At 39.5% G+C, this 20940-nt stretch overlaps 1 protein-coding gene across 6 annotated transcripts in view; it reads left to right on the plus strand.

Moving 5' to 3' along the window:
* Positions 1 to 19756, plus strand: part of itgb2 (integrin, beta 2) — a 30074-nt gene extending 10318 nt beyond the window's left edge. For 2 of the 6 annotated variants that reach the window (XM_005746310.1, XM_005746307.1), the window contains exons 2-16: positions 4245 to 4299; positions 4496 to 4593; positions 6088 to 6286; positions 6561 to 6731; positions 7187 to 7428; positions 7979 to 8137; positions 8381 to 8476; positions 8567 to 8656; positions 8778 to 8912; positions 10961 to 11157; positions 15670 to 15902; positions 16824 to 17043; positions 17175 to 17389; positions 17865 to 18031; positions 19209 to 19756. In XM_005746310.1, coding sequence (XP_005746367.1) covers positions 4251 to 4299; positions 4496 to 4593; positions 6088 to 6286; positions 6561 to 6731; positions 7187 to 7428; positions 7979 to 8137; positions 8381 to 8476; positions 8567 to 8656; positions 8778 to 8912; positions 10961 to 11157; positions 15670 to 15902; positions 16824 to 17043; positions 17175 to 17389; positions 17865 to 18031; positions 19209 to 19277 — 2340 coding nt within the window. In that variant the 5' untranslated portion in view covers positions 4245 to 4250 and the 3' untranslated portion in view covers positions 19278 to 19756. Of the gene's footprint in view, positions 1 to 2064; positions 2101 to 4244; positions 4300 to 4495; positions 4594 to 6087; positions 6287 to 6560; positions 6732 to 7186; positions 7429 to 7978; positions 8138 to 8380; positions 8477 to 8566; positions 8657 to 8777; positions 8913 to 10960; positions 11158 to 15669; positions 15903 to 16823; positions 17044 to 17174; positions 17390 to 17864; positions 18032 to 19208 lie in introns of those variants that run through there. The other 4 variants (XM_005746308.1, XM_005746309.1, XM_005746306.2 and 1 more) reach the window with 3 other exon arrangements.
* The last annotated feature ends 1184 nt before the right edge of the window (positions 19757 to 20940 follow it).

The following is a 20940-nucleotide window of genomic DNA, read 5'->3' on the forward strand; positions in this document are numbered from 1 at the left end:
GACTATTAAATCAGTCGTCGACGATTTTGATAGTCGACGTAATCGTGACTAATCGACTAATTGTGACAGCCCTACAGGTAACAGATTAATTTTGTTTTTGTTTTTTTTTGTTTTTTTAATTGACATTAGGGATCATTGTACAATACCATCAACTTCAGCTATTTGTTACTACATATATTTTTCCTTTTTTTTCGGTTTTTAACAACTAAAATATCCATACAAAGGAATGAAAGAAGAAAAAAAGAAAGGAAAAAGAAGCAAAACAGAAGGAAAAAATAAATAACTAAATAGAAATACAAACCCCCCCCCCCAAAAACTTAGCCTCATATTTTAGCCTTACTTGGCAAATATGAATGCTTTGTGTGCTGATAAACTTTTTTGCATTTAGTGTTTTAATGAGAAGCCTTATAATTGTAATTTTGTCTGTTTGTTCTGATACGAAAGCAGGCATTCTTACTTTTGTTTAATATTTTTATCAAACTTTTAATAATTTAACACAAAAACAAAATACTACAAACAAATCCAGAGAACAGAAATAGAACCAAACTCAGCAGCCAAACAGTCTGTTGTCGGTGCAGGTTGACAAATGCCTCAGCTCGGATGGGCTGATGCGGTTTCTCCTCTTAGTTAGTATCTGCTTCTTCTTTAAACTGCAGTTAGATGCTGCTTCGTTTACTGTACGGGTATCAGTCACATTTATGTGTTTCTGCGACGCACTCGGGCTCTCCTCCTCACCACTGTCTACCATCTCACTCACTGACTGAGGGGTAGTGATCCTTAAATATCGATGCTTTCATTACCAGTGTTGCAGGATCAATTCCCATATGAAAATATCAATGTCTAATATGATTAAACTTTTTTAATTTCTAATTTTTTTGATTTTTAATCGTAAATATGACAATTAGCAGGATAGTTGGCAATACTCTGTTAATAGGAACTAAAATGGCCTTCCGTCTCTCATTTATGTCCCTGCTGCAGCTCCGCAGGAGTGTGAGCCAATGAGAAACCGAGGCACAAAACATTAGACCACAATTTCAGCATAGAAATTGATGTGTGCGATGTATGTGGGAAGGCAGTAAGTAATGTGGCAACACAACAAACCTTGTTAAAAAAAAAAAGTGGGGACCCGGCTCTCACTCGATGGGAGTTGGCTCTTCTGATTCACTACAGAGCTGATGCTTCTGCTCATGACACATCACTACTGGTCATGGCAAATGGCTGCCCCTCCCTGAGCGAGGCTCTGACGGAGGTTTCTTCTTGTTTAAAGGAAGTTTTTTTCCTTCTCACTGTCGCCAAGTGCTGGCTCATAGGAAATGTTTAATTGTTGGGGTTTCTGTGTATTCTTGTAGAATATATAATATGGCACACCTTCAAATGATTGTTGTTTGATTTGGTGCGATTATATATTAAATTGAAAAGAGCAGGCCCTTCCTCAGGAGAGGTACCGCTATGAACGTATGTGATGAGATGCTGTTTTTATTTTAGATATCAGGTGGGAAATAGTGGCAGTGTATGCATTAAGAGCATACAGCAGGTCCAGTGCTGTGTTTTCCTGTTGGGACAGGTGACATAGTGGTTGTTAATGTTCTTTCTATTTAGATGTGGTTAAAATCAACAACCCAAACAGCCCTGAAATGCTGAGTTAGCAGGCATACTACCATGCAATGTCTAACTAAAAGTAAAACAACAACAACAACAAGACTTTCTTTAACAAGTAACACAACCCAACAACTGGTGTTACACTTTTACTTCAGATTTCCAGGGAAAAGAGTGCCTAGAGTACTTTTGTGTTCAGTTAATATACTCCTTTTGTTTGAATTATTTTTCATACATTCTAGATGTATTTTCTATTTTTCTATTTTAGATGTATACACCCACACAAAATAAGTACTCTTTGTGTAGTCACATCTGTGTCACATTTGCTGTTCTACCTAGCAGCATCTATATTTAACATCAAATTGTGATATTTCGCCCAGCCCATTGCATTCTCTTTAACACTGGTTGCTTCACATTTCCTGTTAAGAGGGCGGAGTTTCGCCATCCACATAGTGTTCAGTGTAACTGTCAGCCAGCTATCAGAGCCGAATCTTCCTGCTTCTGGTAAGTTGCGCTTTTTCAAGAAATTGTTTCTGTTTGAAAATAGATTTTTACCTCTAATGAATCATGTCACATTTTATTCTGTTGCCTCTTCTTACATTAAAAAAGCAAGTTTATTATAGAAGAACAAAATGAACTTTATAGTTTATACCATCAGTGAAAAACTGAGAAAATATTAGAGAACCAGACTAATGTAATGCAGCCACACCACTGCTTTGTGACACTTAAAGTTATATTAAGCAGCGTGCGGAAGAGAAGCTTCTGTTTTTGGGGGGGAAGTTGACTGCTTGACATTTTTCTGAGAAAGGGTTGCACAATTTTTTAACCGGGTTTCTGTGTCAGTGTTGTATTAAGTGGAGTTAATACAAAGCTGTATCATCACCCCCTCCTGTTTTCTGCATCATATGTCAGCTTCACAAAGGAACTATCTGATTATTTCTTGTGCCTGATGATAGATACATGCACACAGAAAGAGCAGCAGTTAAGTCGTAGCCTCCACATGTCTGAGTGTCATTTAAATGAAAACACATTACATTAAGCTACATTTGCTGCAACTAGTAACAACTAATTCCACTGTGGCATCTTTGACCGTAACATAGGAATGTTATGATCACCGTATCTCCTGAGCCAGAAGTGACTATATTGAATCGATTACATTTAACATTATTACTAAACAGAATCATGTTTGTTGTTAACAGGTTGGAACTTTTCTCCAGCTCGTTAAATACAACAACAGTGACAACACAGGAAGAAAGAAAGTCACAACAACACACTTTCTTAATCTTCGTTAAATGACAGATTAAAAGCAGTTCATATCAGTATCAGTGCCTTAAACTCTGTCTCGTCAGTCACCTGGAGAGTTAGAGTAGAATCTTCTCGAATAAAAAAGCGGTTAACACAGGGTGAGCAATAAAGTTCTGTTCACGGAAGTGCATTGTAACGTATGCTCATGATCAAGTTTCTTTTTCTTCTGCTCATGTTATAATCTAATACAGTATAATGTGAGCTTTTCATGCTGTGTGTGTGTGTGTGTGTGTGTGTGTGTGTGTGTGTGTGTGTGTGTGTGTGTGGTGCATACACTTTCAGTCAAGTTGTTTAATTAGCACACAGTAGGGCTAGGGCCAGATGATGCTGCATCACGCACTGGATTCAACTGAATTTTAAACTGTAAACACAAAGTGTTCTGTCTGTGTCGAATTAAGTCAAATGATAATTTGAGGCCTTTTGTTTCAGACTAAAATGATGCTCTATAAGGCTTTAGAAAAAGTCTCACACACCACCTCAGTCTCTCCAACCTCATTTGTCTCATTTGATAAGGTATTTTTAGGCTGGTGGAGTCAGTCATTTATAGACACATACGAGAGAAATGCTTCCTTCTTTCTCATGAGCACTTTTTTCAGAAAGCGGAAATGTACTGATGAACTAACACTTCACTCTTCCCTTTACCTTTTATGGTGTGGAATACTGACACATTTCGCAAAACTGGGTGGTTTGTGGTTGAGTACAGGAAACCTTTGCACTGGGTATTATATTTGTTAGCTCTGAAAGTTGGGTGTGTTACACATGTCAGCATGGTCTTTAATGTAGTCTGTGAGTTAATGCTGCTGTAAGGACACTTATAAAATGTTTCTTCTTGTTACAGCAGTTACACGAATGGTTAGCTGAATATTTGTGTGTGTGTTTTGTATAGTTTTTCAGCCATTTTAAATCAATGTTGTCAAACTGTACACAAACTGTACGCAAATCCTCGCAGCAACTTGCCGAGATGTACTGCAGCTACAGACCTGAAGGTGGTGCTGTTGTCTGTGCTGCTTGTAGCATTCAGCGCTCTTCTGTTCAGATGCTTGAAGACAAAGGAAAGGTTCATCAGCAATTAAGGTTTATTTATCAGAATCCGAATACTTTAATAATCCCTAAAGAAATGATGTGGGTTACAGTTGGTCCAAGAATCCATTAAATAATACAATATATTACAGAGTTTACAAAGTATAAGAGCACCTTTTTGGAAATAATAAGAGATACTTGGGGCGTGAGCAAATTCATGAGGAAGTATTTTATAGGATCTTGTTAGTTTTGTAGTTGTCCTGTGTCTCTGCCTTTATGAAAATTCTGCAATTTTAAATCAGCTGACTGTTGTCTTTTTCCAGCAGAACATGGATCGGTGTATGCCATTACTTATTCTCCTGCTGATGGGAAGACATGGTAAAGCATAAATACTACATTACAATATTTATTCACAAATTTATAAACCTTATCAACCTTTACCTTTTACTTAATGTGATGTTTAATAAAATGACTGCATGTGTAAAATGTACGTTTGAGCGGTTTACGATTTTGAGGTTGTCAATGACTCTGTAAACATGATATACATGATACACTTTTGGGGGTTTCTTTCCAGGGCTGTGCCAACAAGACGAAGTTTGCTCAAAGTCACTGATCAACTCCTGTGATGACTGTATAAAATCTGGGCCATACTGTGCATGGTGCCAAACACTGGTGAGAAAGAAAGTTTATGTAAAGTCTAAATACTGTCTCTGTTTTAGTGCTAACGTGAGCGTTTTATCTACAACGAAAAGCTGTCCTCTAATCCACTGCTGAACCCGTGGTAGCATGTCAGTAATTACCTGTTATACCATTAAAATACATATGTAGAAATACACACTCGTGTGTTTCACCTCAGTCGCAGCTGAGTTCATTTTCAATCCTACAACCAAGTTTGATTTTGCTTCTCAGGTTATCGTAGGTTCAATTCCAGAACTTATTGTAAGACTGAGCCACTGCCAGTACATTAGGTCAGCTTCCTTTCTTACTATGATGGCATGTTTTGTTACTTGGGTGACTATTAGATATTGGATATTTCTGCACCAGAGATGGAGTGCATCACATTCAGACTACACTGTGTAATCACTAATTCCACTAATTTTAAGTCCAGTGTCATGCTCTTCCTGGTCCTGCCGTTATATCAGCAGGTCAGCAATGTAACATACCACAGTTTTTCCAGCCCCTCTTCAGGCTTCATGTGCTTGAAAAGTTCTGGTTTTGAGGTAATCCAAGATGATAGTTAAAGATATAGTAAGACAGTGTAAAGTGTGTAATTGAATTTGGGTACTTAATGGTGGAATCTACCAGAACCCCATGTTGGCATCAAGTTCACGCAACACTTTTGCTCTGCTGGTATGCACAGTTTACAGTGCACATACTCTTTCAAATCAGATAGATCCTCACACAAACTTAGCTTTTTGTTGTCTTTGTTAGACACAACCACCATACCCACACACATGGCTGATAACGCCCAGGTTTTCCATGTTCTAGAGGTTTTCCTTACCCTTCCCAGCAGTGTAAACGTCGTGAAAACTTTTGGAAAAATGGCATATCCCATTTTATAAAAATCTTACAGTTATCGTACTTCACCAAGGCTGCATCAAAACCCACATTTTACTAACTGGCTGTACCCATAACAAGACTTTGTCCAGTTCTAATATTACAAAGGAATGGTGCTTTAGGGATACACTTGACCTGGCTTTATGAAAGGGGAGATATGAGAACAGTTCCATGATTCACTGTGATACAGACCATTGAAAATATATATGACAAGTGGTGCAGATCTTAGAAATGTTAACAATGGTTTTTCAGTTTCATGCTATAAGCTGTGTGGATCTAAACTCAGAGGTCAACTATGAAGTTTTATGCGTTTTTATCATTAAATGGTTATTATGTGATAATACAGATCAGGCAAACTTTTGTGCTTTTATAACTTTTATAATAAGTGGTGATTGTAATGTGACTGTGATATTGTCCTGATGGAGCTCATACTGTACATTACACTCACTACTATAGTGAGTGTAAACCGCTGGAAAATGTTTTTCCTTTTGACTTGAGGATTATTGACAAAATTGTTTTTAAACTTGGGCACAAGACACAGATAAGTGATATGTATCAAGATTTATTATGAAGAAGAACTTTCTTTTTTGTCTCCTTCCCTTCATGCAGAATTTCACCAAAGATGGAGAACAGGATGCAGTGCGCTGTAACACCAGAGCTGAGTTGATCAAAAGAGGCTGCAAAGAGAATGAAATTATCTCCCCTAAAAACAAACGAAACATTGCCAAGAATGATCCTCTGTCTACATCTCAAAATGGGCAAGTTGTCCAAATGAGGCCTCAGAAGATTGACCTTGACCTGCGACCTGGTCAGTGGAATCGGTTAATGTTGCCTACAATATTAAGTGAATGTCAGGCCTGGTTTCTCACAGATTCATTCCAAGCAGAAAGTGCTTATAAAAATTGCATGAACTCACCCTATCACAACAATCTGAATTATGTGTCTGTATATATTACTGGTGCCTATGTATGCTGTGTATGTACTATTTACAGTTCATATATCATTCTACTGTATGTATGGGGGGGAGTAGCCTTGGTTTTGCCTTTATTCATTTCCCCTTTTTTTTTTAACTGTGTTTGCAGGACTTCCAGTTTCATTCAATGTTTCTTTTAAGGCAGCTGAGGGCCATCCAGTGGATCTCTACTACCTGATGGATCTGTCCTACTCCATGAAGGATGACCTGGCAAATGTCAAAGTACTAGGAACAGATCTTTTTGCTGCACTGAGAAAAATCACAAACCATGCTAGAATAGGTAAAAACATTACATCATAATCTCCCAACTTGGTATACACAGATTTCACTAACTGTGGACAGGAACTCCAGCCAAAGAGCAACGAATGAACATTTAAATCCAAATTAGTCAGTGTCTTTAAAACTGCTGTAATAGTGCATTAGTGCATCAGCTGTGGAGTGTAGGGCTCTTCTGCTGGTGGATTCATGTAACATGTACCTCCTGCTTTTCAGTAGCTAAATATGGCTACAGAGAGCTTTTAATTAACGACACAGTGGTGTTCATTCATTAGGGAGGAGGTTGTCCTACAGAGGTTTGTGCTCTCCCAGTCACTTTTGGTATGAATGGAAACTAAGTGAGAAATTAATTTCAAGTCCATTGTCAACAAAGAGTTAACACAAAATGTATTATCTTTTTTGCCCTATACTGTTGCTTTTTAGTATGTTTTATAAACCTTACTATTTCTGTAATTCCAGGGTTTGGTGCCTTTGTTGATAAAACAGTCCTTCCTTACACGAATACCAACAAGGAAAAACTGCTGAAGCCGTGTGATGAGAACGACCAGCAGTGTCAAGCTGCCTTTGGCTACAGACATGTCCTTAGCTTGACACCAAATAAGAATGACTTCGAAGCTGAAGTGAAAAAGCAGTTTATCTCTGGGAATCTGGACTCTCCAGAGGGGAGTCTGGATGCCATGATGCAGGCGGCTGTGTGTGAGGTAAGACCTCTGCTGAAGACCATACAGTGCCGTCCTTTAAATCACACATCCCTTATCATTGATCTGGTGGCATCTGAACAGGTCGGCCTCTGTTCTAAATGTAAATGATGGTCGCTTTTAAATAAAGTGGTAATTACAAGCTTTCTTGGTCAGTCGTACATACTGATCTGAGTCTAACCTGCTCACCACAGAGACAAGCACCACAGTGCAGCAGATGCACAAACACATATACACACATGCAGTGGTTAAACTTCGTCACAGTCAATGCTCACAGCTCATATAGCCAAACATGTAGGCCTCTACTCATTTATGACTTGTCACATGTTCTGAAAAGTCAAAGCTAACAGACTGGAAACAGGATGAAACAATGGAGTTCCATCCAGCCAAACATGGCTCACACAGCAGTTATGTTCATAACTAAATGTTTTAGACAAATTAGATCTAGATGTATTTTTCTCAGGGTAAAAAAAGTAAATACAGCTTTTTTTTAGCCAAAGTTGATTTTGACAGCATTTGACTGGGTCTTAATGCTCCCTGATATGTTGTTCAGGACAAAATTGGTTGGAACAGCAACAGCACTCGGCTGATTGTGCTTACCACTGATGCTGGATTCCATATGGCTGGGGACGGAAAGCTGGCCGGTATACTGGAACCCAATGATGAACAGTGTCACATGGAAAACAATCTTTATGTCAAGAGCACTGAGATGGTATGTATGGAATCATGTGAGTTTTGTTCAGCTTCTAAGAAGAACATGGATCAGATTTATAAGCATCCAATGTTTTCCCCTCTCTTTTAATTGTTTTGAATAAGGACAAAAAAAATCAGACTGCACAGAAAACAATGATATAAAATCCATACTTGCATTTATATATACGCTGACGCCTCACACACACATACATATAGCTTTATTTTCTTTTCCATCTCTTCTCCACTCTCCAAAAATCTCCAGGACTACCCCTCTGTTGGACAGCTAGCTATGCAGTTGGAAAAAAACAGGATTCAGACGATATTTGCAGTGACACAAAATGTTGAGTCTGTGTACAAGGTAAATAAGATGTACCTTTCATTTTCTATCTGCTTGTGGGGCAAAAATAGTTGGACTCTTGACTGATTTTACATTTCATGTCTTTCCAAGGAACTCTCAAAGATGATTCCAAAATCAGAAGTAGGAGTTCTGTCATCAGATTCCAAGAATGTTGTTCAGTTGATTGAAAGAGCCTACAATGTAAGTTGATACATTTTGTGATGAGTGGAATATTTCTAATGATTTGGAGGTGTTTTTTTTTTCTCTCTCTCATTATCTTTACCGTACCAGACCATTTACCATCTTTTCAAATTCATGACAGGCATTATCCTCTAAAGTGACCATAACTCATGACAATCTCCCTGAAAAAGTGAGAGTCGTCTACAGGCCGATATGCAGCCATGGAGAAAAAAGCGAGAAAGAGGGGGTTTGTGACCAAGTGCACGTGGGAGATGAGGTCAGTGTTCTTTGAACTTTTCATAGTCACATGTCACCCACATGTCAGTGAACATTGGATGATTGATCTGGATGGGTGGTCCAAGTCTTGGTGGCACCTATTTTGTAGCTCAGAATCTTTAATTCTCGATCCTTTGGGTGGCGCTGTCACTTGGTAACACTGCCCTCTCTGCGGTAGAGTATCACTTCCTGTTCCTATTCCAACACACAGTGGTGTGTTTGAGTAACTCATCTGCATAATAATTTAATAAAAATTTTTTAGATAACTTTTTATTTCATAATAAAACCTTAATGTGCTTCATCCGAAGCACACTCTCTGTGTACTCGCTCGCTAATTTATAGCCAAAGTTTTCACTCACTGTGTCTTTACTGTTTTGCTAGCTTAGCTCGTAGCAGACTCGCTAGCAGCATGGCCTCTTCACCTGTCCGTCCTACACTTTCCTGCTCATTGTCTCAGATGCTTAGTTACTCCTCGGCCTCCTTTAGCATTAATGATACTTTGACCCTCCAACCTTGCTGAGGAGATCTGAAAGAATATGATATGGAATTTTTAACCTTTTCACCAAGTCCAGGATCCCACAGAGTTTTCACCTAGTTGGGAGAGTACTTTAAATGGTAGGTGGGCTGAAGACATCCTTCTCAGATGCCCTTTATTGCAAAATGCTTACTTTTTGCACAACCTACTGCCATTGTTGCACTTTTCTATTGCACTGTTGGTTCAGTATCATTCTGTTCTGTCTGGTGTTGCACTGGTTTGTTGTTGTTTTTTTTTTCTTGCAATTTTTGCACACTTGCACTTTATGTCATCCTGTTGATTGACTGCCACATATAGCAACATGGTCTTGGAGGCACAGAGTACAGTACTGTGTACTGTACCACTGCACATGGTTGAAATGACAATAAAGCCACTTGACTTGACTTGACCTTCGAAATGGCTTTTTTAAATAAAACCAACCAAGCTAACTCCTCAGCCTAAACTCTAAGGACAAACCCAGCCATGCTGTGGAAGAACTTTGTCTCAGCCACTTTGTGCAGTATTGTTTTGGTCAGTACACAAAAGTCATTTTTGTGATTTATCATTGATAAACAATTAAATTCAGACCCAATTATTAATTTCAATTGCCTGGTGTAATAAAAACCATTATGCTGATGTGGTATCCATCCACACGATAAACCTTACTCATGGAGAGTAACTTAGGTAGTCACTCTTTATTAAAGTGGTCCAGATAGACCAGTATCATTCTAATACTGAGTACCATGGGCTGACTCTTAACAAGACAGTTTAAATCAAGTTGAAAACCAAATTAGTGCATGTACCTGCAAGCTTTAGACCACGTGGGCAGAACAGCCAAATGCTGAGAGCCAATAATGTTTAAAAATGTATACACAGCTCTTTGGGTATCATTGATATATTACAGGGCTCTAGACTAACTTTTTGCCACGGTTGCACATGGTTTTATTTTTTACAATTATTATAGATGTTTTAAGGCTGTAAAACCCCTCACTACACACTTTATACACTTTTCTCAGACAGGCATGAACATTTTCACACTTTTCTCTCTTGTTTAAACACAAAGTTCAAACCTTGTAGAAAAATAAGTCCAGTATTATAGAATGAAACCAAAGGCTCCCACAGGTGACAACGTTTCGTCGACCTTGTTGTGTTTGTTGGGGAGAAAACTTACAAACATACAGTACAGCACTTCAGAGTCACACTGCTAGCGATCTAAGATTTATGTAAATTTGACAAGCTGAACGCATTCTGTACTGTACAGGAGATATGGCACGAGATCAATTGACAATAGTCTACAGCCAATCAGGACGCAGAACACAATGCGCTGTTTAAAACAAACAAACAAAAAAAAACCACTGCATGCAAAATTGCACACAAAAAAATCTGCGAAACAGCAAGGCCGCAAAAGGTGAACCACGTTATAGCGAGAGACCACTGTATACTGTTATACAAAGTGAATCTCTTGTTTTGACCAGTTTATAGTATTGTTACACTATATGCACTTGTGACTCACAACACCTGAATTCCCATTCCAGGTTATTTTTGAAATTACAGTGATCGCAGACACGTGTATGGAGAACGAGTTCTTTACCATCAGTCCACGGGGCATTAAAGACACGCTGACAGTGACCATAAATACCACATGTAAGTGCCAATGTGACACTGCTGGACCCATTATTGACCCCCATCCACACTGCAATATGAGTGGAAGCATCAACTGTGGTATTTGTAGGTAAGCTCTGATTCTCAGTGTTTTGGTATTGACTGAAAATGTTATTGAATCCACTTAAATGTCGTCAAAGCTGTTTGCAGCCTGCTCTGTCTGCCAGAAAAGTACCAGCATCAGTCATTTGTTTAAACATATAAGAATGGTGACATTTATTTTCCTGTTAATGCCGACAACCAGAGCTGCTTTACACTGTAAGTAATGCCCCTTTCTTTAGTTCAGTAAATCACTGCATCTGTCTGAAGTAGAGATTGGCAGCCTTCAAGTGGACAATTCAAACACAGCCTGGGATTAGAGCTTTGCTTCTTCTCTGTCACCAGCATTTGTGATCAGTCTCAACTCATGTCAGATATCATAAATACAGGTCAAGGCAGTCCTTTGTCATCACACAAGATTGACTTTGTTGCTCTTTGTACTTCTCTGTCCTGGTCTGAAAAGACGTGTGATTTCTTCTCCCATCACAAGCCACATTTTCTAAAGATAGCCAAGAAGAGGTGTAGGGGTCAGTGTCCCTTTCAGTTCACAATATTCAAATGAGTTTTATTCATATAGCACCAAATCCCAACAACAGTGGCCTCAAGGCACTTTGTATTGTAAGTGAAAGAGTCTACAAGAGGGGTGTCAAACATAAGGACCGGAGGCTAGAATTGGATAAGCAAAGACTCTAATCTGGCCCACTGGATCCATCTTTGGAAAAGAGGAAGTACATAGATTTGAAACTTTTAGCTAAATTGTCACAAGTTTTGTAGCTTTCCTATTGATAAAGCACCAATGTTATTAATTTCAAAATCCTACACTGCTTTTTTTCTCAAGCTATCTCATTCAGAAGATTTTTAGAAAACTTGACCTCTGACCTTGAAGTCATGGTCAGTGGGATTCAAAGTTATTTTTAGTTGATGCACCTATGGTATCAACTAGAGATGGCACGATACCATTTTTTATGTCCGATACCAATATCATAAATTTGGATATCTGCCGATACCGATATGAATCCGATATAGTGTTTTTTTTAATATCTTGCTGCATTTTGTATAAGTTTATACTCAAGTTTAAATAAACAGCAACACTAAAGCTATTCTGTTATACCTGTATGTAAAAAATATACTGCACCCAAAATATTTCATAGTTCAGCAATACTGATCAATCTAATAAACTAAACCTACTTCATCCTTCCTATTCTGGTATTTTAAAGAGTACTTAGCAGAAATATTAAGCAACCTAACTAATAGGGTTGCAAACTCTCAGCAAAAAAAAAAAAATAGGGAACCACCCCCCACCCTCCACCTCATGATGCTTAATCGATGTAATCAAATTTAATTTGATGCAGTGTGGAAAAAAAATGCACAGAAATAAATTTTTTTTCAAGAATAATTAAATAGATTCAACATCTTTCTTCAACAGAATTGCAGAATTCACAGATGGTACCTTCCCAAAGGAAAAAGTAGTATAGCTTACTAGGATATGTTAGACTTAACAGTTACTATATACAGTAATGGACTTCTATACATTTTACATCAGATTAAAAATTTTGGTGTAAGATTCAGATAATTATTTATTAAAAGCTAGACATTTTAAATGAGAATAAGAAAGAAAAGTATGTCTTTGTGCCCCCTTTCCCTGTTCATGCCCTATCAGCCCCCCTGGCTAAACTTTGCTAGATCCGCCCCTGCACAGTTACCAGCCGTCAGCTAGAAAAGGATCCTGGTGTAGAAAGTAATATTAAATAAATTCTAACAACAGCTTATCAAGCTTAAACGTGCTGCTGGTTTCCTTTTCTGGTACAAAGTGGGCCAAAAACAAAGAAGAGAGACGGACTCGTGACAGAAAAGCCGATCAGCTGATCATTAAGCAGTTTCACGATTGAAGTAGCAGCAGGAAGGTGAGGGAAAGAGAGAGGCAGTCGCTCCATATATCGGTTGTTAAGCTTAACGTGGGAATGCTTTACAATCATTCAGAAATGAAATAACACACTTGCTTTACTGCTCTCTGGGATAACTTTCTCGGAGATGAAATGCTGGTTTGGTAGCGAGGCTCCAAATACACACAGCCACTCTATCACGTGAGCATACTGCTCCGACGTGCTACGGTTATGAGCTGAGTTACGCAGTGTCGCAAGTTTTGTGAGGTGATTTTTTTTTTATATTTAATGGATCGGATTACTTTTTTTATTTCTCGCCGATATCCGATCCAGTAATTTAGGTCAGTATTGGACCGATACCGATACGTAATACGGTCCATCTCTAGTATCAACTAGAAAGTCCTTCGTCGCCTTGTTCTCAAGTTATTGCATTCACAAACTTCGGTATCCACACTGGGGTGAAGGAGATACCCGATCAGCCTTTACAGCTGAGGGATAAAAACTTACTTGGCAGATTAAGTTAAAAAGAGAAAAGGTCAGTTTGCGTGTGACCATTACAACAGAATTCTTTACAGCAATGTTTCTAAGTAAGAGAAAATGCACAGACAGAGTTATAAAGAAGAAGAAGCTGGACTGTTTAGGAGAGATGACCAGGTTGATGGACATGAAGTAAAACACACTTTCACAGTAGCCACAAAAAGAATCATACAACTAATTGGAAGTTGCACCATCCACAATGAGCTGCTTTGCACTGACAAGCACATGGATAAACACTTCTGACTTAGTTCTAGGCTTAACTGTGTAAATGTTTAGCAGTGTGAGGGACAGGAAGTCAGGTCTTATGAAAACATTCATGTTTTTGAGGTGTTGAGGTTTAGAGGAAGAGAACCCTTGTAACAACTCTTATTGTGTTATAGCACCACTAGCGGGGGTTGCCCTACTACTGTAGTAGTTGTGGGAGTCTCCTAGTGTGTGTGTGAGTGCAGTGGCAGCCGAGCAATCTGTTCAGAGGGAGACCTTACCATTGTAACGGTCTGGTGCCAACGCCTACCTGTCCCCACACATGTATGTATGGACTGAGTAGAGCCGTGGAGACCTGGCTTGTGTGGTCTCATGTTGCCAACAACAAATAAAGGTCTATTTAACTGACTGGCCTCCAAGTTGTCCGGCTAACCTCCACACCACATGCCCGCTGGACCTGCTAGCTGCTCCTTCCTCGCCAGACTGCCGTTACACCCGGATGAAAATTGAAACACTACTATTATCAGATAAATTTGTTTGCAGACTCACCTGACTCATCATCAAAGATGCAATCACATTAGGATAAAGAATGAGTGAGAAAGGCTAGTATTATTTGATAATTACTGTAAGTTGATATTAGTGATGGTGTGATCAAATCAACATTATCATATTTTACTTTGTTTCCTAAAATTGTCTAATAGTTTCATTTTTGTCATGATGTCAAACTGTGTCCATTCTTTGAACTTCTGATAAAAAGTCTGCTAGGTTTACACAACACATCCATCTGTCACAATCCACACAGCTTTATCTGCACAAGTGAAAGACGAAAAAGTCACCAGCATCATTTAGAGGACAGACTCCCTCACACCTAAGAGGTTTGCTGGAGGAGGAGTGAGCATTTATTTGCAGTCATGCATCAGAAAGTGTTTAATAAACTATGTTTTTTACAAAGTATTTTGAGAATTATTTGTGACAGATCACCAGTGGAAATAGTGAAACTTTGTCCCTGTTTATGTCATTGCTTGATACAGTTATCAGCCTCTACCTGTAATTATAGTGCCATCCGTAAACACACTATCTATCATGATAAAACTTAAATAAGAGTACTACAGCTGTTAAGCTCTGTTGACCAAAAGTAAGTAAATATTTGACACATTGACACAGAGTCAGTCCCCAACAGGCTGTTTAAGGTTATAAGTTAATGCTTCTTACTCCTGCTACAGTTGTCACACGCTGACACACAGCAGAGCTCTACTCCATTTGGACTTTTTGTTCCAAACTGTCTTACGCAAATTGTTCTCTGGTCACAAACACCCATCAGCCTTTAGCAACACTGGACCTTAGCCTCACCTGGCTATTTGTGTCTGTTTGTGGGACTGCCGCCATATTTGGTCCAGCACAGAAGAGTGCGACCAGAAATAATAATAAGAAGTGTTAGACACAGGAACTCTCTTCTCTTCATCGTCTGCCTGTCTTCACTGCCCTCATGGCTAATAACAAATAACAAATAAACACAATGTGCAAATATAGTATAATTTAGATATATTCAATACCTATATAACTGAGGTGTGCAAATAAGCATATTGTTCCCAGGTTCAGTTTGGAGTAGATTTGTGGACGTTTGTGTTGTTTTTGAGTCTTTTGGTGAGTATTGTAGGGTGCTAATAACACACAAGCATTACTGGCAAGATCAAAGGTAAAATTGTAAACGTATTTGTAGTTTTAGAAATGGTTTGTGTGCTGTGGTGTGTTGAATAGAGTTATCTATGGATTATAATGTGTATGATTATGGGACAGTTAACAGATTCCTCAGTATAAATTTTTGGAAGTGAACAAATATTTTGTGGCAAATTTTATTTTCTGTTATTTATTAATGTTCAAATTTTTTGATGTATTTTTCAAATTTTTTCCTTATTTAGCTGCAAAGAAGGTCACGTTGGTCAGTTCTGTAACTGCAAAATTGGGAACAAAGAAGAGCACACCCTGAGAGCATCCTGTCAGAAGGATAATGGCACTGAGTGTGAGGGTCGAGGAGACTGTGTGTGTGGCCGGTGCGAGTGCCACAACACAGATAGTGGAAGCCAATACTATGGATCCTACTGTGAATGTGACGATGACCACTGTGAGAAGTTTCAGAACCAACAATGTGGAGGTAGGTTTGCAGTCATTCTCCTCAAAAGAAGGTCTAATTATATCAAAACAAGATAAAAAAGTAAAATAAGTTACTTTGTTTTCTTGTGCAAACATTTTTATGATGGAAACATCCACCCATCCATCCTCTTCCACTTATTCCTGTTAGGGTCACAGGGGGGCTGGAGCCTATCACAGGGTACACCCTGGACAGGTCGCCAGTCTGTCGCAGGGCTAACACATAGAGACAGACAACCATTCACACTCACTTTCACACCTAAGGGCAATTTAACATGAACAATTAACCTAACTCCACTAACTGCATGTCTTTGGACTGTGGGAGGAAGCTGGTGTACCCAGAGAGAACCCACACAGACACAGAGAAAGGCCAAGTGGTGAAATCAAACTCTGGACAGCACCATCGTGCTGCCATGATGGAAAAAGTGTTTCACAATGGCCTCACACCTTTCTAAGTGTGTGGACAGGCTCAAACTCACTCCATTACAGGTCTTTAATTTGAACATCATCTTAACCTTACCAATCATCTCTTATTCCACTGTGATTATTCTACTGTGATTATTCCACTGTGATTATTCTACTGTGATTATTCCACTATGCTCCTAAAATCCATACAAACAAACTGAATTCTACTTTTAGCCTGTTTGGTTTGGAACAAAATAATAGATGCTATCTTAAAAGTGCTGTGTCTCTGTGGTGATTTGAATAGGTTTACAACTTTGCTCAAATTTTTTGGGTTCAAAAGTAATCAGACGGTGCTGTGGAACGTGTGTGTGGGTTTCCAGTCAGGTTGTGCTTTATGTGGTGAACCCACAGGCATCAGGAGAGGTTTTGTCTCTTGCTGGTGATGTTCTTTATGTTCTTGGTTGTCATGTGGCACAGACTCCCTGCTGCAAAAAATATATTTTGTTCTTACTATTTGCAGGAAAAGGTAGATGCAAGTGTGGAAAATGTGAATGTAATTCTGGCTTTGAAGGCTCTGCCTGTCAGTGCAAGACCTCTGACGAGGCCTGCCGTACCGTAAACAATAGTGTTTGCAATGGCAGAGGGATCTGCAAGTGCAATCAGTGTGAATGTAAAGGGGGATATCAGCGTCCTCACTGCCTGGAGTGTCCTGGCTGCACTGACCCGTGCCAGACCAAAGTGTAAGTGATTTCTTAATTCCACTGAGCTTTTCCTCTAAACGTGGTGTTCACTGTTTTGTGTAGTAAAGCAAAAGAAAAAACAAAACCTTTGACTTTGAATTTTGAACTAATACATGTAATTGTGTTTTCAGGAACTGCATTGAATGCCTCGGCTTTGAATCAGGTCCCTTTAAAAAAAACTGTAGCGAGGCTTGTAAGACCATTTCTTCTGAAATAGTGAAGGAAGCGTTCACCCTTTCACCCAAGGAGTGTAAGCAGAAAGACAGCGAGGGATGCTGGATGACATTTAAGCTGGTTCAGTTGGTTGGAGAGGATAACTACAAGGCTGAAATTATGGAGAAAAGAGGTAGGATGTTGATGAAATGACAAAAAACAGTCTTAATTTATTAACAGTTTCACTGATTCATTGCAGTAATAACTGTGCTATCACAATGCACACACTGAGGATCAGCACAGGGCTGGGATGTGCTGACTGGGGGACATTAGGACCTTGCAGGCCAGAAAATTTACTGTCTGTTTATCCAGCAACAGCTTTTAAATCAACTCTGTGAGCCCAACCTGCTTCATAGAGCTACCTATGCTAGCATGGCTAAGAAAAGTCAGCAGACATAGATTCAAAGCCCTGATAGAAACACAATTTGTCACTCAGTAGCCATCTTGAAACCCCTCCAGGCACTTATTGGAACAGTTATTTTTATGAATCATCAAACTCGATCACCAGTCAAATCTGGTCCTCATCATATAATGTCTGTGTTATCATTTTCTACATTTCATTCATTTACAGCTCAGTGTTCAAACTTGTCTAATTTGTAACTCTGTAGATTGTCCAAAACCGCCTAATGTCATAGCTATCATCGGAGGCTCCATCGCAGCTGTGGCCCTCATCGGCATTCTGCTGCTGATGCTTATTAAATTACTCCTCTACATGAAAGACCTGAAAGAGTTCAGGAAGTTTGAGAATGAAAAGAAGAAGTCCAAATGGGCAGAGGTGAGGCATCATTCTGAGTTATTTGTGCAAACAGAAATAGCTGTCACACATTTCAGATTGGTCTCTTTGGACAATGACTGTGTTGGTTTCATGTTAATCTAACTCTCTTGTTACAGTTACTATTTTTGTTTGCTTGATTCATGTAATTCAGATACAACATTTCAGTCAACTAAAACTAAACTGTCCTTACAAAAACATTTAATACCTGTCGGAATCACTATTACATGGATTAAAAATCCCAGTTCGTCAGCTCCTGTCCATAGTGAGTAATGGGAGCACTGCAAGTTAAAGCAAGAAATAAACAACTGGGAAAACAGACAGTCTGCATGAAACAAGCAGACTGTCTGACAACGCTTGCCATTTACGCTCAGCGCAGTAGTGAAACTTGATTTAGTGCGACACGAAGTGTAAACAGACAATTTTTGTCATCAAAATAAAAGTTGTTCCTTCTGAGGGTTAGTGGTCAGGCAAATCTTTTACTCTGAAAGCAAACATTGTTTTTTTTCTGGTTGCAATGCACTTTTTCAATTTCATTACTGTTTGGCTAGTAAAGTAATGCACAAGTATTTGCAGAGTACTTGTTTGTGGCAGGCAGGAGGCACGGCACGACCACAGTTCAACATTTTGCAACATTTTCCTTTATTTCGGTTGTTGCTCACCCACTTCCACGACTGCAGCTCCCTAGCTACCAGCCACACACATCCACAACAACAACAACCCAACAGGCCCTAGTTCATTTATGTGCAGGGGAAGAGTGATGTGCTGATTAAGCTCAGGTGCGCCGACCTCCCACACAGCCGCGTCATGGACCACACCCCACCACATCGTTTTTTTCTAGTGGTTGCCAACCAGTCTCTAGGCTTTATTAGTTTAAACATTGAAAAGGATTGTGCTTGTTCTGGCAGCAGTACAATGAATGTAGCTGTGACTCACTGATCCACAGTAGCAGTCACTTCTTTGAGATTAACAGAGTTTGAAAATTTGTAAAGTTAAAAGTGACTGACATTAGAAGATGAACACATGTCCAGCATATTGGGATCAGCCTGTGTATCGTATTATAATTTGCTTCGTCAAATGATTTAAGCTTACTTCAACTTACTTTGAAACTTCAAGTCATGATGAATAAAAAAGATAAATAAGATACAGATTTCTCATTACTCGGCTCTCTCTGTTACAGGCTGACAATCCACTGTTCCAGACTGCCACCACCACCGTGGCCAATCCTACATTCACCGGTGGAGACTGAGGGCTATTGTTGCAGTACACACAACAGACAGTTGTCCAAGTTATGTCTGACTCTTTCTAATGCTCACAGGTTAAGAATATGCACATATTTGCTAATGGATGCATTTACTGGTATTAATATAGACTTCTTTGCTTTCTTATTTGTGAATGCTGTTAATTGTATCATAGTCCAACAATTATGCACTTTTGCTTGTTTATTTTTTCAGAAATAATTTTTTTGAAATTTATTCCATACTGTATGTATAACTATATATCCATGTATCTACATGTGTATCTATCGATCAGTAAATCGACATACAAGTTTTCTCCACTGAAGTATCAGAAAACTGATAAAACATCCAAGGTAGTGATGCTTGTTTCTGTTTTGCTGCAATCTAAGCAATACATGTGTACAGTTTTGGTAATAAAACCATGATATTTCACATAATATTAATGTTGAAAATTGGTAATAAAAAATAAGTTTTTGGTTTTATACTGTGACAGTGAGTGGGTGTATAATTACTAGGGCTGCCACAAACGATTATTTTGATACTCTAGTCACCGATTATTTTTGTGATTAGTTGACTAATCAGATCATGCATCCATTGGACGTAAAACGTACAGCTTATTGCACCAGCATGCGTCTGCTCTTATATAACTATCATTAGCTTACAGCTTGAAGTGTTTAAGGTATGTGCTAACTAAAAATAAAGACAAGATGATAGTTTATTACACTTTTAATGAAATTTGCAGATTGTCTCGGTGGAGTTTAATAAGCTCAGCCGTCTGCTCCTTGCTATCTACAATATAACAGGACACTGGAATAAACTCTCGACCCTCAAAAAAAAAAGAGAAAACAAGCAAACAATACAGCAATATAATAAACACAACACCATCGCGATGCTCTGTGTATATAACAGTAAATATTAAATATTGAATATCATTATGCAGCACGTAAGATTTACAGTGCACAGTGTGCTTGGAGGTAGGAGCCAAAAAGGGTGTAGTTTGTGTGTGTGAGCACCCGTGTGTACACCTGTGAGCATGAGCGCGCTTCTATTTAAAAGGTTCCTTCATGTAATGATCAGCTAGAGGGTGTGGGGGAGCCACAGCCCCGTCCTCCAGGGCATGAAGCAGGTATGGAGGAGATCAAGGCCCCAGACATCCTGAGGCCCTCAGAGCACAAGAGACCAAGGAAGACCAACGGAGGGGCAACCGTGCCACTCTCCCGGAAAGAGCTGAGGAGAGCCCCAGATGAGGGGGTAACTCAGCAGCCACAGAGCAGAAGCCAGGGGGGGTTGCAGTGACGTGTTCGTGAGCTCCGCCAGCAGCCAGCTGTGCCAGAGAGGCCGAGGGCACCCCACCCCCGAAGGGGCCCGAGCGAGCCCCAGGCTCCAGTCCCTGACAAACAGCCACCAGGAGTGAGCCGGTGTGTACCTGGACGCCCATCCCCGGACACAAAGAACCACCAACGTACCGATGTCTGAGGGCGTCTGCCACTGGCAGGGGGAGTGGTGGGGGGAGACAGGCCTCCATACCATGGAGGGCCTGAGATGTCCCTAGAGAGGTGGCGTCTGATACCCAACCTGACATATAGACACAAACAAACAGGCACACACAGATACAAACATCCATTCCCACCCTCATGCTCTCATATGCAATTACTCAGCACTCACCCAACATGG

Source organism: Pundamilia nyererei, unplaced genomic scaffold, assembly GCF_000239375.1.
Source record: "Pundamilia nyererei isolate P.nyererei 1_Seehausen unplaced genomic scaffold, PunNye1.0 scaffold00176, whole genome shotgun sequence".
Classification (NCBI taxonomy): Eukaryota; Metazoa; Chordata; class Actinopteri; order Cichliformes; family Cichlidae; genus Pundamilia; species Pundamilia nyererei.